A 17,166-nucleotide genomic window follows, 5' to 3' on the forward strand; every position below is an offset into this window, starting at 1 on the left:
GTTGCTGACACATATGATGCTACTGGGAGGAAGAAAGTAAACTGTTCCTGTGCAAATCCATTCTTGTTTTTCTGAGACAACGCAGAAGATAGTTTAGGGAAATTGCTCATCTCCCTTGAGGCTCTCTTGCATGTTGCTACAGGATTGGGCTGTGTCCACTCCTTTTGTTTAACATACTTTAATGTATAAAGTATTAGGAGAGAAGGTGATGCTGCAGCTCATGCTGTGCAGAGGTGGCATTCAGCAATCTGACTTGCTGTTCCAGCTCCTGACCAGATTTCTGATCATCTGTTTCAGAGCCAGGCTAAGCTATGATTTTTAGTTGAGGCTGAACTTGAATGAAGAAGAGAATAATGACTTGCAAGAAGGAACCTGGTAGCAATGGTGATGGGTCTGCAGTGCCTTCAGTTCAGCAAGTTTACCTGACTTCTGCTAGTTAAGTTTGTCAGGTGAAGTCTCTGGTGAGTTCGTGCTCTGCTCTCCATCAGCAGATGGTAGTAGGGGCCAAATATTTTTTTTTTCCTTCCTTTTTTTTCCTTTTTTCTTGTCTTCCTTTAGTCTTAGTGGAATACATGGCTTCTTCTTTTGGATATATTCCCACAGAAATTATCTCCTGGGTGTATTATAGCAGTTCACTCCTTGTGAAGGCTGCTCATTAACTTGAGGCAGTGCAGAATTCGGGGGGCTTGGTTGTAGAGGCTGCTTTGTTCTTTAGGATGCAACAGAAGCTTGAGATCAGCAGAGGCTTAAAACAAACAAAAGGGAACGCTTAAAGAAATTGTGAAACTCACTGCCATAGGGACAGCGTGGAGTTCAAAAGTATAAATGATCTCATAGAGGAATTAGACAAATTAAAGAAGAATTGGTCCAGCGAGGCTATTAAACATAATAGTTATGATGCAACCTGCAGTGCAGGAAGGCCTTAAGTGCTGGCTGCTGGAAGCTGAGAGGTTATTCTTGGGAATGCATCAGCCTGTGCAAACCCTGTTTCTAATGTTCTTTCCCATTGAGCTTCCACTCTTGGCAAGAGCTGGAGACAGGATACCGTGCTAGGTGGATCCTTGTTGCTGCCATTATGGTGGTTCTTACTGGAGCTTGACTGAAAACCACCCACCACGCTGCATGGGTGGTGGCCAGCAGGCTGCTCGGGAAGCTTGTGTCCTGCAGTCAGGAAGACTTGGGCTGCAACAGGCTGCAGTTTGATGGTGGATTTATTTTGCCACAGAAGGGACTGGCACTGGGACCCTGGGATAGTATGATAAGACAAGCACTCTTTTAAGTCCTGGCTTACAAGCAGCAGCTGGAAAAGTGGAATTCTTTGCTGATAAAAAGCAGAGTCTGTGATGGAACCATGAAAGCTTCCCACAGTGGAAGCTACTTTGAGACAAGAGCTGTACTCCCTTCCCTCCTAGCTTGCTGAGTGGTGGGGCAGCCTCTCATGTTTTTTACCCAGTGGTCTGTGTTGCTTTGCTGTGGTTCTTCACCTTTTTTTTTTTTTCCTTTGTAAACTCATCCCTGAAAAAAAAATCTTAATTGAAGTACATTTGGAACTTTATTTTACATCTCCCTGTTAGTATGTCTGCTTGTTAGCCTATTAAGAAATATATTTTAAGATATATGTTAATATATAGGCCCAAAATAGCTATGTCATATGCAGACTGTTTTATTTCTGTTTTTGAATATGTGCTTGGCTTATGTTTTTACAAACTCCTTTTCAACATAAGTTCTTCTGTTAGAGTTCCATGGAAATAATTTATGCCTTAACCCTGAAATTGATGGGTGGTATGGGATAGAATAAATACATAAGCAGGAGGGAAAGGAAACATCTGCCAATTTTAACTTTTGCAAATTATATGGAAGCTTGAAAGTATCTGCTAAGTTTATAATATGGTCTGCACAGGAACGCTTTGCCCGAGTACCAGAGGTCAGAGATCTTCTTGTCCCTGCAGCATTAAGTAACCTTTTGGTTAAATAACCTGACCGAAGAGTAGGAGGAGAGAGAAAGGAAGAGAGAATTCCACAGTAGAGTAAACATGGCATGGAGATTATGGATACCCTGCCAAGAAAGGTGGGGTTTTCCAGCAAGGTAACAAAAGATGTTAGCTATCTATCTACATAATCCTGCTGGAGACTGACAGTTTAAGTCATGCGGCTAGGCTAGGGCAGAAATGTACCCGCCCCACACCCAGTCGTGGCAATGCTGGCTTTGGTGGTGGCAAATGATGCAGAGTAATCAGAACGAGACACCTTACCTACCTGCCTCAGTGCAGAAATGTGAGGGTTTTTGGCAGTGAAAGCGTGCTTTCTGGATAGAAAGGTGTTTCCTTCAGTGCGATAGCTGACACGGGGCAAAATCCTAGGGAAGATAACAAAGCTTTTCATTTTGACATCGTGGCAGGGGAAGGTAAACTGCAGAGGAGAGTCTAGAGCTTACCCTGGGCTACAAACGTGTCAGAATTATAAACTGCCTTGTTTTGATCTGGATTTTGCCACATGTTAGTGAATGCATAGCAAAGACAGACTTTTTTCTGGAGAATATATTGCCTTGGGGCAGGTCTATGGTTTGTATAAATGGTGATGAATTCAGTGATGCTGTCACGATTTCCCACAGCTGCAAATCCAGCTCAGCATTGTCATCTGCGGTGGGAGGTGTGTGGTACGTGCGGCAGGAGCTGGCACGCTGCTCCCGTGCTGGAGAGGTGGCACAGAGCAGAGAGCAGTGCAGAGCCTGGACACCAGCCCAGAAATGGAAATCATCATTGTATTATACAAGAGTGTACTTTTGTGAGAGTCCAAGTAAGAGCTGGGCAACAGTAATCGGGAGGAAAAATAGTTAACTGCCATCTGCCTCTCCAGGACAGATCAACTTGAGATAGAGAATGAATACTGACTTTGTAGCCATAGTTAATTTGCATTGAAAAGCTCTTTCTTAGTGTACAAATATGAATTATTATGGAAACTTAAATTGTGGAGGAATTTTCAGTTAAGATTTTAAAAATTTATTTAAAATTATAATTTAAATTCTAATTTTAAACAATTTCTGTGCTTTCTCTGCATCCCTATTTTTAAAAAGTGAATTTCCTGATTTCTTAAAAGTGTTCGTTCGCATCTTGCTACGTCTGCCTACCTGATGATAATATTTGATTAGAATTTGTTCAGACTCTGAATGCTCTTTCCTGAAAGAATCTATGTAAAGGGAGAAAACAATACACATCCTGTACTCCACCTTCATAGGCCTCTAGCATACGATGCCACCTTTTGTTTGCAAGAGTTTAAATTTCAAATAAAATCCCAGCATTCTTTTGAAAAAAAGGAAAGGGCCTCTCCCCTGCTTAGATTGTCAAATCCCAGACTAGCCCGGAATTGAATAGGCCAAGTCAGTGACCTCAGGCAGAAAGAATGTTGGTTATTTACGTAGGGCTTCTGCTATTTTAGCAGCAAACCTTTTCTTCTGAAAGGACAATGTATACTGTTTTGTGTTTATGGCCAAGTAAAAAGCTTGTACATTTGAGATTTGCATCGTAATAGCCTCGTAACTCAATATACAGCATCCTCAAAAATAGCAGTGCAAGGCTCTGTTTTGTCTTTGCTGGTGCGGGTCTTTTAGAGGATTTTACAAAAGTTCTCTGAAAAACCATCTTAAAGATTCAGCAGCTTATATGTCTGCTTTGGTGGCTTTTTTTATCCCCAAAGTTTTGGTTTTTGTTTTTTTGTTTTTTTCCCCAAAAACTAAAATTACACGTGGTTTCTTTATGAGCTATCAGGCCAGCGCTCAAAATATTTTGATGCATTTCAAGCTAAGCTGTGCCTGCAGCTTGAAACCAGGAATGTGTGTGTGTGTGTGTGTGTGTGTGTCATTCACACACCGAGCATTTTTCCTGAAATAATGGAAGATCTTTACAGGCATTCTGGCCTGGTGGATGAGCCTGCAATTCCAAATGGTTTTTAAAGTGTGCCTTTCTCAATAGATCGTAACCATGAGGAGCTATTGTGTGAGTAAAGCACACATTTAGGATCCAATCCTGCATTCCTTAAAGTCAATGGGAGTCTGAGCGTGAAAGGAATGCAGGATTGGGTCCTGAAACAGGGGAGCAAAATTGTGTGCCAGATTGCTTTGAAAAGAAGAATACAGCACATCCACAGTAGCCACTTTTTAGTGTTTCAGATTTCAAACGGCTGGAGTCTGTGAAAAGTGGCTTCTGCCAACATGCAGTATCCTCTATTCAAAGGAATTTGGCATTGATTTTTTTTTTTCGATCTTAAAAACCTGAAAGCCCTAGAAATTCACCCCTCCTTTCACAAAGCCTGAGCAATTGAGCATTGTGAGGAGGGGAGGAGGCCGTGGCGGTGGGGGATGGAGTTTCTCCAAACCCAGGGCTGGGGATGGAGCACAGTCCTCCCAGTTCTCCCAGTCCTCCCAGTCCTCCTCCTCCCAGTCCTTTCTGCTGGGAAGACCCTGCGCTGGGAGGCTGGGGCTGGAAGGCCGGACCCCATCACAAAGAGGTTATGCTCATGTTGCTTGGTGGCTTTGTGTGAGTCCCCTGTAGGAGACAGGGGAGAAAAAATTAATTAACAGTTATTCAGGGGCTAAAGCAGCCTCGATGCTCCCTGTTCTCAAGTGGGTGGAGTGACGGAAACATGTGAGGACAGTCTCTGCAGATAGGCAGTCGTAAGGCAGAGGGAGGGATGGAGAACAGAGGGCCCGAGCTCACATGTGAGTAAAGATAAAGAACAAGTATTGGAAGCTTTTGTTTTCTTTTGACATATCTTTAATTCCTGGTCAGGCAAACCTCCTCTGCCAAGTGAAAGAAACATCTCCTGGGTGAAACTCTGCATCAGTTTTATCTTGAGATGACTGGGCAGAGGAGGTAGGAGAGGTGGGTTGTTAATATTTTCAATTATTTATTCCATGTTTGTAAAACATGGTATTTCTGTTGAAGTTCCAGCTCCTGGAATCATCTGGCAACTTAAAGTTTACTTTCCACATTTCAGAAGTTGTAGTTGTCCAGCCTGGGGGTTTGTGGAGAACAGGTTGGATTCTGGATGTTTCATTCGCCCTTCAGCTTATGAGTTATTTTAGTCCCAGTTTCTCAGTCCTTAAAACACGTACTTGGAGAGGAGACAGGCGCTCTTCAGAGGGCAGGTCACACCTTGCACAGCAAGAAAAGCTGCAGCGTCTGTGCCAGAGTTTAGTTGAAGGCTGTGGACAGCGGTTCCCACCGTGGTGCCCTGTGCTGTCACGATGGTGTCCGTTGGCCATACAGCAGAGCACTTGGGCACCGACCGCCCCTGCACGGGCTCGGCAATGGGCTCTGCCGTGGCACCGGGAGGGTAAACGTGCGTTTGGGTGCTGTTGGTGTTTGGGAGCCTGAGCAGCCCATGGGTGGCCACTGCAGACTGGCTCTGAATCAGAGCAGCCCCAGACCTATGCCAAGGGCTTTTGGAAAGCGAAATCGACAGGTTTGGTCATTCCCTTGAGCAGTGATGGAGACTGGCCACAGGTGGGCAGTGGGTGTGCGGATTCATTTGCTCAGCCCGAGCCATCTTGTGTCTGGTTTCACTTGTACATACGTGGCTTTGGGGCAATACATGGGAATTTGCCTTCCCTATTATGGTAGCTGGGAAATATTTGAGCAAATGTTGTTGCATAGTAATCCTGTGTGTATGTTTAGATGTCACTTTAGTCTGAACACTTTGAGAGACGGTCACTTAAGGTGCTAACGTGAGACCAGAAATGATGCTGGTGTTGCATCAGTCACTGCAGAGATGGCATCTGAAGCAGTTAACAAGCAATTAGGTCCATGTTTAACATCGCTAACTAAAACAGATATGCACAGTTGTTCGGTCAGTCAGGCATGAAGAACCAGGGGCTGCCAAGCTCAGAAAGCTGTGTGAGTTGTGGACCAGAGCTTCCAGAGCTCAGAGATCCTCACCAAGTGTTCTGTTCAGCCTGAGAACTGACAATCCGTAAAATAAGTAAGGGGAAGAAATCCCAGTGAGAGAAGCAATGCGATAAGCTTTTTTCCTCCAGAAAGAGCTGTTAAAGAAGGATGCTGTGTCTTTGTGTTGCTGCTGTAAGACAAGCCATGAGCTCAAGGTGAGATGGCACATTCCCAGCCGGAGAAGCATGTGGCTGTGCCGGGGCTCGAACAAGCCCCCGACACCTCAGCAGGGCAGCCGCAGCCATCCTGCCTGCTCCTGCCACAGCCGGCATCTTGCTGGCTGCCTGTGCCGGGGCTCCGGGGCGGCTCTGCCCCCATGGGAGAAGTGGCAGCAGAGCCGAGGTCTGTGCTCGTGTGTGGTCAGACTTACCCAGGCATGTCCCCAGCCAAGAGGAATGGCAGGTACTTGAACAGTATTCCGTGGCGATAGCTTGGGCTGCTCAGGCTTTTATTTAGCTCTGCTTCAACGAATTTCTTATCTTTAGCAGCGATACCTATGGCTGAACTCATCCATTGCACTCCATACGGGGAGGTTTTAATTAGGTTTTCTGACTAAAATGCAATCCTCTTGTTCCACACAGCTGTACCATTAGCAATAACAAGGACATTATTAGTCATCTTGCACTTTGTTCCCTCTAACGCTGAAACTTTCCCGCATGAAGTTACAAGAAGAGGCACGTCTATCAAGAGAATATCATGAGAGAGATCAGATGGTGGAGGTGCACTGGTGTATTTTTTCTGCACTCTGGTAGTCTCAGGGACGTGCCAGGCGTTATCTGGGGGGCAAGGCTGGGGCTGCAGCATTCCCATTATGTCAGAGGAGAGCTGTTTGGTTTTAAGTAGCGTCAGGCACTGAGACAATGCAGGCTTCTCACATGAACTTGCTTACACTACAGTGCTAGTAAATCATGATTATTACCCAACGGTTGCATGTTTTTAATCATCAAAGTGCTTAAAATATTATAATAATGCTTGGCACTTTTCAACTTCAAAGCACCCTGCAAACAGTAATTAGGTCTAATAACCATGCTGTGACAGCGAGACATCGCTATCTCTTGTCTTACAAAGGCGAGGGGGGGTGTTAGCCCCCGACACGGTTGCATCATCCCCATCCCGTGTGAGACTGGAGATCTACCGCTGAAGGCTGGGACTTGATAAACTCACCTCCCTGTGGGCAAATACCCACTGCTGGCAGCAGCAGGGAGGGCTTTGAAGGTGCTTTCCGGGCTAGCGGGGAGGGGGCAGGATGTTTTCTGTGCTCTTTGGAGCACCTTCTCAAGACTGTAAAACCTGGTCTCATTCACATTTTGTTCCATGAGGGCCTGGAGCAGCTTTTGAAACAGCGTTGGAAAAAGTTTTGCCCCATCTTTGGCTTCCTGACTGGTGTGTTTTCACCACCCAGCAAAGTGTTGTGGAGACTGAAGAGAATAGTTGTGGACAGCCTGTGTCAACTGTGGGTCATTTTTCCTTTTTCAAGCTGAATCCTTTGCTAAAGCAAAGTCCTGTTCCTTCCTTTGCGTTTGCAGCACATAGGGGAGAAAAATTGTAAAGGAAGAAATTGCTAGACACATTTAAATACCAGAGATGTGTAAACTGATTAAATGCATAAACTTGCTGTTTAGAACCTAGAGCTGATTCTGATTTTAAATGTTTTCTTTTAAAGTTCAAAAAGCCTGCTTTCTTTTGGATGTTTGTCTTGTTGGTTGCAAACACCAGTTGTGATCATTCCTTGGGACAGAGTAGTTTCTAGCTTGCATTTTACTAACTGCTAGATTATCAACATGAAAATTTGCACTCCTTGCTGGAGCATTTGCAAGGTCTCTGCTTCCCACCTGAGGTGGTGGAACACCCTTATCCTGGCACTCACTACCCCTTGATTGTGTGGGTGTCAGTCAAGAAATGTAAAAGTTATTTGTAACAAGCATTTGTTGTCACCGTCAGCACATAAGCTTTGTTTTCTACAGTAAAACAAGGTTCTAAACAGCACTTGGGGCAGAAAGGGCTTCCCTATAAAAGTGTGAGGTGGCTGCAGGCTGGGCGGCTTCTGCCTTGTCCTGTGGTCCCCTTGTGCTTTCCTGGCCAACCTGCTGCTCTTCTGGTGGGATGTAAGCAGGGCCTCTTCCTCGCTGCTGTGGAAAACTGGTCTGACAGGGCGGGCGTGCCAAGGTGGGTATCCAGCAGAAGGAGGAAAGCAGCACAGTGTTTGTGAAACCCCATACTTGTGAACTCTGCGCTAGGCTGCTCATTATAACTGCTCATTATTATTATAATGAGCTGTCGGCAAGTTGCATCAAGTTTTGTCAGAAACTCTTGACTTTTTTGTTTCAATATTATGAAAGCAAATAGTAGCCTGCGCTTGGCTATGCTCAGCCATTCAGAGGGAAGCCAAGCAGCAGGTTCTGTGTGCCAGTGGGCAGGATGGTATTACCGTGTCTGGCTGGCCAGGCGCTTCACTCAGCTGCCTAAAGCAACTTCAGGGGTTTTTTAACTTGTCATCTCTGCCTGATTGACAATAATAGGTTACGGCTACACAGAACAGGCTGGTGCTGTGCAAACCCCCAGGTTACTCCAGGACCTTGAGAGGTGAAACTGTCCTGTCCAGTACATGTCTTTGGCTTGGGATAGGTACCCTAACCTGCTGCACGCTGCCCTGGGGCTGGGAGGGACCAACGCTACATCTCCTTGGGCTTTGTGTCTCCCTGGCTGCAACTGCCAGCACTTTCCTCTTGATTGCAGTTTTCACGTGATGCCCAGGCACTTACAGTCTGGTGTTTGACCGTGTTCAATGCTGTCATTTAGCAAACTCTTCTGGAGGGCAAATGGAATGTATGTTTTTGCCTTTATTTCTAAAGTGCAGTGTGTAGGAGCCTGTATAGTGCAGCCGTGGCTGTGTGTGTGATAACTTGCTGTCTCTTGTTTATGAGATAATTATTGTATGATCCCTGAATGAAATTCCTCTAAGGTAAAAGGCCTGTCTATCTTATTAATTATTGCTAATAGGAATAATTATCATGTGAGCAAGCTGCTTGACTGCTTTTGGAGTTTAGGCAAGTTGGTTCCCTTAAGACGTGGCTTGTTTTTTTCAGCTGTAAAATGGGAAAAATAGTATTTTCCCTCACTTTTGAAAGGTGTTGCTCTGCGGGTGCTGTGTAAAACAGACACTTTTACCACAGCAGCCGTACGGAACGGGAGGCCAGCGGTCTGCGTTTGGCAGGTGGGGGGCTTGCAGAGCTGGGTGTGAGCGGTGGGCAGGGGCTCACAGGTTCTGCAGTGGCCGAGATGGAGGATCACAGCTTTGCTGCACTGGGGTGAGGTGACGTTGTGTCACGTCACAGGGCAACCAGCTGCCAAATGCATCTGATAACATAAGAGTCTTTGAGAACCACTCCAAAACATTGGTTTTGCCTTGTTTGCTTTGGGTCGTAGGCTTCCCACTCCGTCTGGGAAAGCTCTGACCCTGTTGGCTTCTGCCAGTGATGCTGTGCTACGGAAACAACAGGAGCAGAATTTGGGGTGTTTCTGTCATCCTGAGCACTGCCAGGCTCTGCACACTGCGATACAAAGCGGGATGTTCGGGTCCTCGTGCAGCTTCTGTGGTGCCTCGGGAGATGTTGACACCTCCTCGAATTAGGGCATTGCTTTCCTGTGGAGATCCTTCTAGCAATGGAGTTCAGGATTTGTCCCTAATTATCTCTGCTGCTTCTAACCATAATGGGTGTGTGGTGAGGGTGATGGCCAGCGGATCTCCACCCAAAACAAACACCCCAGCTCTGCAGTGGGGATGTGTGTGAGCAAGGTGGAAGTGCTGCATCAGCACGTCCAAGGCAAGTCCCTGGTCTGGGTACAGCCAATTAATTTCCACCATCTAAAGACAAGTTGTGTATTAAGGCTGGATCTGGCAGATCCAACATGTCCTTTAAAAAGCCATTCTGGCCTCTTTCCTTTTCTTTCCTCCATTGCATTTATTTTTCCTTTACCTTTCACTGGCGAGGTTTAAAAACAGCTTGGACAAGAAGGAGGGAAGATCTAGAGGGGTTGCTCCTGCATTAATCAAGAGAAGCCTGATGACTGCCTGATGGCTGTCCCAGCCCCGTGCCTTGTTCTGGTGATGTGTAGGATGAGCCAGCTTTACCTAAGAATCTCAGAGGAGATGGGACAGTCTCAGTGCATTGCCCACACCACCAGGCTCCTGGTCCCCACCAGAGCTACCACGCAGCAAGAAAGACAAACAAGAGCTGACTCCACCTACCAGCAGTATGGAGACAGCAGCCCGTGAGATCGACAGCCCAAGAATGTGCACACAAAAGAAGCATTTCCCTCGGCCACGACAGTAAAACCGCCAGACAACCACATGCAACATGTGATTTCCCAAAAGCATCAGCCCAGATCCCAACTTCTTTGTGCCACACACTGTTTCCCAGGATCGGATCACAGTGGCAACGTGTAAAAAGCACTTTCAAGCACTGAAAATTAATCATATTTTCCTCAACATTGTTTATGGAAACCGTGGAGAGCACTCCTGCCCATCTGTGCTTGGCCAGCTGGCCCAGCTCGCCGGCCCTCAGGGTCAAACCCTCTGCAAAGACTGGTGGTGTTTATGGTGGAGCTGCTGCTCTGCTTCGATAGGAGATGTCCAGGCTTATTCTGTGGAGTAAAAACTTTGGCAGTGACCTAGGAAGGGTCCTCTGCATCTGTTGATCTGTAAATACAGAGCCTCTTGCCCTTTTCCTCGCTCTTTGTCACTGCTAATGGCAGCCGGTAGCAGCCCATAGTAGGCACCCTGCCATCTGCTTGCCAAGGCTGCAAACAGCTTGTGAGAGCACCCGAATGTTTGGGAGCCTTGGCCAGTGGGACCTGGCAGAGTGGGAATAAGGTGGGTGAGGATGAGTGCGGTTTCCCTTCTCCCTCCGGTTTTGCACTGATAAAATGGCGTTGCTTTCAATGGAGCAGCTCTGGTGTAAGACAGATCTGATCTGCTGTATCTAAAAACCATCTGGGCTGGGGGGTTTCTGAATTCCTGGTTTTAATCCTTTTTGTTGGGACTCTGTGGAGGCTGTGGTGCTGTTCTCTGTCTGTAAAGGGAGCCATCGGTAAATGATGACCACAGGCTTTGTCAATAGAGTTCTGCAAGCGCTAATGAAATGGCAAATGTTCAAATTTGAAAATGAGAACTCTTCGTTTTCAGTGTGATTTTTCTGCTCTTCCCTCTGTCACATGTGCCTTGTACTGCTTTAGTATCGCAGGGAGCTCTGGGTGCAGCTGCTGCAGCATTGATTATTAATATTTTTAAAGGTGACAGGAACATCCATATGCAGTATCCCTTGTCTGGTCCTTTGGAGGCAAACGCATCGCTGATGTTGATTGCAGTGGATGCGTGCCTGCTTCCTGCTAAGAAAATTGTCTCCATTTACAAAGGAGCCTTTCCCCCCCAAATAATAATTTTGGGGTTTGTATTTCAAATTTTCCAGGAACTGGTATCATCCAATTTCCAGGAACTGGTTATGGGTTCCATAACCTGCACTTAGAAGTAACGTTTAGTTGATAAGGAATTTGTTAAGGCAGGATGGAGCTGAGAGCCCACCCCTGCCCCGTGTCTCTGGATGGACCCTCCAGGGAGCAGAGGGGCTGGGCACTGGCCGGGCAGCAGGGTCTGCCTTTCACTGCATCCTGAACGACTGGACCTGGGGATGGAGCACATAATTCTGACAGTGTCATATTTTAACAGGGAGAAGACTACGAGGAAAAGCGTTCTACAATGTCAATGGCAAGGTGTACTGTGAAGAAGACTTCCTAGTAAGTAAGATTTCAGGCATTTTTTTAATTGTTTGTAGACCAAATTGTTCTTTTATATTGGCTTGTTTGCTTTGAGAGATGATTTAGTCATCCGGGGCCTCCTGCCAGTGCTGGAATTGGGAAGCATTTACCACTAACTCCATAAAGGCAAGATCAGGCCCTTGGTTTGAAGTGGTGGCTATGAAACCAAGCACATAACTGTCCATAAGCCATCACAAAGTGTAAATTATGAGAATAAACACTGGAGCTGCTCAAGCTTGGGACTTGAATTGCAGCCACAAAGCCTCGCCTGCCAAGCCTAGAGCTCAAAGTCAAATATCTGGGGAATACCAATCATAACAAGAGGGGAGACGTTTTTGACTGGAGCACGTCATCGCTGTGTACAATGTTGCTTTGTTGCAGGCGCAGTTCTAATCACTGCTCCGCTGCGGTGATGTGGAGCTGCATTGTGATTAGCTAAAAACTGTTAGCCACGGAGGAGCAACTAATTTTCTCTCTGTGCGCCCAGAGCTTTTATAAATGCTTTACTTTAATAGAGACTGAGTCATGGAAAGAAAAATGAAGCTTGTTGCTGAGCTGTGTTGTTCCAAAAATAAAATATTTTTGCAATTAAGGGTGAGGATTGTGCAGTACACAGAGAATGATTTGATAAGTGACAGACCATTTGTAATTAAGATTAAGAGGACGGCATGGCTGGGAATTGAAAGGAGAGAGGAATGATATATTTTAGCTTAGAGGATGATGAATTGGAGCATCAGTATGTTGAATTTATACCACCTTTATTTATTGAAATACCATTCATTTCGTAGCTTGGGTCTTCCAGAACGACTTTCCATTTCTAATGAATATATGGCCATGCTTTTTGCAAAGGAATTATCCAAAGTATATCCCACAACAAAAATGTTACTGGCAGTTCAGAGTGTGCAAATGCATTTCTCATCAATGCAGTCCATTAAAATAATGGAAATTCCTGAAATGCAAGCTGTATTTGCCTTCAAGTGTTTACACCTTTGCTCTCAGCCTACACAGCTGGAGCCTGTTGAAAAGAGCAAATTGTATTTTGTGCAGAAAATAAGTCTCTTGTTATGATTGAAATGCATTAATTTTGCTTGCATTTTGGAGAGAAATTTTTTTTTCTCTCTCTTGCTTTTTTCAGCTCTTTCTTTACTGTGTTTCTGCAGAAGCACAGGGAGAAGGAGAATAGGTGGAGTGTGGGACAGAGGGGCTCAAACCTTTGAGATTTTTATTTTGAACTGTGTTGGAATGTACTTTCCCCATCACCAAAACCTTTCATCCAGACTTAATGACATGATTGTTGGTATTAGCTTGTAATTTCAGCCTAAACATAAGAATTTTAAATCTAAAAATCTCAAGCTTTTGGAGAATATTCAGTTTTCAAGGGGTGGAGGTGAAACATCTTTAGTTCTTAGACATGTTCTGTAGTAGGCTTCTGGACGCAGATACTTGCAGTGATTTTCCTAAGGAAACTGAGGTTAAGGACCTGATAGGAATAAACTTTCAGAGAACTGTTGGGGCATTTAAGGCACAGATTTAAAAGCCCAAACCTCCCACAGGAGGTGTGTGTCTTAGCAGGTTCCCAGTAACACAGAGGGGTGGGAGGGAAGCAGACCAAGGGACTCTCGGCTGTGTAAGTCAGCAAAAGAAATAAAATTCTGACGCTGTCCCTGCCCGTGTTAAGCCAACTGCTTCTCAGAAAGTGATTTCATCTTCTCTCAGCTTGCCCTGAGTAAAAGTCACAGCAAGAATACTAGGAATTGTCTTGTTTCCCTAATAAAATAAACCAACTTTGCCTATTTTAGAGTTACGTGGACAGAGAAAGCTCAAAGCTTTTCTCAAAGTCAGAGGAAAAGGCTGCAAAGTAGCAATTAAAAAGAAAATTATTTTAACTACTTCATATTCCCAGGTCTTGCTACTAACTGCTTGGAAACCCCAATCCTCTCTAAAAATAGATTATTTCAGTCCAAAGCAGATAGTCAAATGCTTTTTCTGTATAACTGAGAACTTCAGTCTCTACCATAACTCCAAATCCTAGTGCAGCTTTATATATTAATTCCCTACTGACAGGGTAGTAGTGAGATGTTAGAGAAGTTACAGACTGGGGTCAGGGGATGGAAAATAAAAATAAATAAACAAATAGATTTGCTTGAGGGTGAATTAGGCTGATCTTGCACTCTGTGCTCTGACCATGCAAGCTTTGCAGGCCAAGAAGAGAGCACCAGCAGAGCTACAGGAGCTGCTGTGCATTGTAACAGGCACTCTTAGGTAAGAGCATAAGCAAAAGATAATTTTAATTCAGGGGGGTAAATGGAGGCAGTCTACATACATTATAATCGTATTCCTGCGAAAAAAAAATACTTTCTCCCGTTGGTGTCCTGGTTCTTCTTTGGCTTTTGTTTGCCTGGGAACTGATCAGGAGAATTTGTTGCTCCTATACATACAGGAGCCTCATCACAGCTCTGTGGAGATGCAACCCTGCAGCTTGTGACCAGGTTGTTTCAAGTACGACAGAAACATAACAGGAATTAGAAAGCAGAGCAGCTTCAGAAAATTTGAGCAGGAGGTACTGTGCTGTCACGCTGGGGTCACTGGTGAAATCCTTGTAGTAACAACTGAATTGGAGGGGCCTGTGTGTACATGGGTGAGCTTGCAACAGCAAGATGATCTTTCTGTGGATTCCCAGGGACAGATGTGAAGAGTTGGTGTTTCACTGCTCACAGTCCTTATACCATTAATTTTCTGTGGGTGCTTCTTCCCCTTCATCCCTGGCATCGTACTGGGGATGTCCTGCAGGCCAGTCCAGGCACAGCACAGGGACTGCAGCAAGTCCCACTTTGGGACTGCAGTAAATAGCACATGAACAACGATGGGCAGAAATCTGAACTGGTTCTTGCTGTGAACCAGTCATGTTGGAAATTTTAGGGAAGAATGGATATTATTTATGGGTTTCTTCTTATTGTAACTTAGAAATGTTTAACACCCCATAGATGTCAGTATTTTAATGCTCCTGTAATAGTGCTGTTTTCTGTGTCAGGACAGCATAGCTGTAGTTGATGGCTCATGTGTAATACCTGGTTCTTTAACTCCCACTCACTCAAGATCAGCTCTTTCTGTCAAAGGTGATACATGGAATTCACTTCAATATTATATATGGTCCTCGAAGCCAAGACCTTGAGAAAAGCCATTATCTGATCCTTATAAATGTTTGGCACCTGCTGTAAGAGCAGGGCTCGCCCTCCTTGTCTAAACTGTCCCTCTGAGATTCAGCACAGCCCTGGTGCCAGCCACTCCAGGGTGTGTTTCTTCCACCCCAGAGGCAGTTGCACTTCAGCAGTGAAATGCTGTGAAGGTCACATATTTTAAGAGACCTCAGTTGTCACTTACAGCACAGTGAATGCCAGAGGGCTTTGGCTACCAAGTTGTTTCAAAAAAATCGATCAGTAAAAGTGTGACATAAGTAGGTGCTGGCATCAAGCGTTCAAAATCTGTCCCATTCTTTGAAAAGTGCTTTTCATTTCTGGACGAAAGGTGTTAGAGAAATGTAGATGTTATCATTCATGATGAGCAATTTCCACTGCACAGCCATAAAGCTATCCAGAGCACAGATACACCCGTCAAAACCTTTGGCAATAGCCGCAAGGTACATTCTTTGAGCAAATAGTTTTCCCACGTTTGCTCTTAGTGAGGCCACATATTATCTTTCTCTGAATCAAGTGGCTTATTTTGCTCGTTCTTTCCAGGGCGGAAGTGCTAGAAGTTTTTAGACCTGCTTATGGAGCTGTAGATGGGGAAGGGATGCCACATGCCACGATCATCCTCACAAGAACGGTGCCAGCCCTCTGTGCGTGGGGTTGTGAATCGATGGGTGAGGCTGGTAGAGCCTCACCACCCAGAGGACATGGCGTACCTCTTCCTTTGTTTATTTTTGTCAGCCTCCTGCTTCCAGCCCTGATTAGCTACAGATTCTCTCAGTGCTTAAACCCAAACCATGTTGGCTAAACGTTGCAAATTAATCAGATTGGGGGGGGAATCCACAGATAATTCCACTTTTGTCTTAGCATGGTGTAGGCTTTGCCTAATCTGTGCAATTAGGTATGAGCACTTCAGTAGCAATATTGCATGTTACTGAGTGTAAGGAGTAAAAAGAACACAACCAAACCCCCAACTTTTAGCTGCTTTGCTTTAGCTCCAGGGAAGACCCAGTCACTCTTTATCATGCCACCTTAAGGTAGCAAGTCCAGCAATATCCAAGTCTTGCCTCAGTCCTGTTACGATAGTTATTTCATGAAAGGAAATAAAACAAATGACAGTTTAATCCTTCCCTGAAAGCTCTTAGGACACAGATGGCTAACTAGCCATAACAGGGACAGTGTTCCTGGTGAAGGGAACAAAAAATAAATGCCTTACTGTATAATAAATAATCCCAGTCAGATGTTCTTGTTCCATTCTGTTGATAAATTGCTGCATAATCATGGGTGAAGGAAAAATAGCTCAATAATTTTAACTTGTCTTTCCTTTTCAATGCTTAAATATTATGTAAAGAAATTGAAAAGAAATTACTGTTTTTCTTGGCAAAAAAGACTTTAAAAATGTCACCAAAGCAGCCTGAGTCTTAGATCCATTATCTCTTCCCCCCGCCCCTTTTTTTTTAATAGGCTTTTCCTTTTTCTCTTGAGGTAATGAACATTATTGAGTGGGGGTCCAGTAAAGGTTAAGAGAAATGAGAGAATTTCCCTCCAGGGAGGAGATGAGAGGGGAAAATGAACCTCGTGACAGATGTTAGTTACATTGCTTAATGCACTACTGGAAGACACTCAGATGCTCTGGAAATACCCTATTAGAGACACCACAAGCTGCAGTGCAGAGCATTAAGGTCATCCAAAACTTCCCCTTTTAAGATTATCTCTTACACTGGCTTCTAAATTTGCCAAATTTAATAATTTAGGCTGAACTTCTTCACGCCAGGTTTTTGCCTCCAGCTAACTTTGCTGTCATTAGTTGTTGAAAGTTTCATCTAAAGCTGTTCATCCATTTCGGTGAGTAACACTGGAGAAAGATCTGTCACTTTGCCCATAAATCCTCCCAGAGAAAGGCTCTGAAAACCTGGGTTTGTACATGACAACCATAAAGAGAGCCTTGGTGCATTGCAAGCCTCCAGGGTACCTTTGGTCGCCCCTTTCTGCCCTTCCCAGCCCAGAGGGTGGGCAGCCCCTGTGATGGTTGCGTGCTGGTGCCTCTGTGCTCCTTGCCCTGACCTCGTTCCCTCTTGCCAAGGAGAGACAAGGGCTGGGGCTGTGGCAGAAGGAGGGCAAGCAGCCCACAGCCCCAACAGGCCTGTGCCTTGCAACCCCGCAGGCTGCTTCTCAAGTCTTCCTTCCCTTCTCCATTCATGTACTGGGATTTCTGATCCTTC

General features: G+C 45.1%; 1 protein-coding gene across 1 annotated transcript in view; it reads left to right on the forward strand.

Annotated features, from left to right (window-relative positions):
• The window catches only part of LOC104526691 (Wilms tumor protein 1-interacting protein homolog), a gene marked incomplete at its 5' end in the record, with an annotated part of 49,651 nt that overhangs the window by 15,850 nt on the left and 16,635 nt on the right, over positions 1–17,166 (forward strand). The window contains one exon of the mRNA XM_029085506.1: positions 11,668–11,735. Within this exon, the coding sequence (XP_028941339.1) occupies positions 11,668–11,735 (68 nt within the window). The remainder of the gene's footprint in view (positions 1–11,667; positions 11,736–17,166) is intronic.

The sequence above is a fragment of the Antrostomus carolinensis genome, unplaced genomic scaffold, assembly GCF_000700745.2.
Source record: "Antrostomus carolinensis isolate BGI_N321 unplaced genomic scaffold, ASM70074v2 scaffold7326, whole genome shotgun sequence".
In the NCBI taxonomy this organism is placed as follows: domain Eukaryota; kingdom Metazoa; phylum Chordata; class Aves; order Caprimulgiformes; family Caprimulgidae; genus Antrostomus; species Antrostomus carolinensis.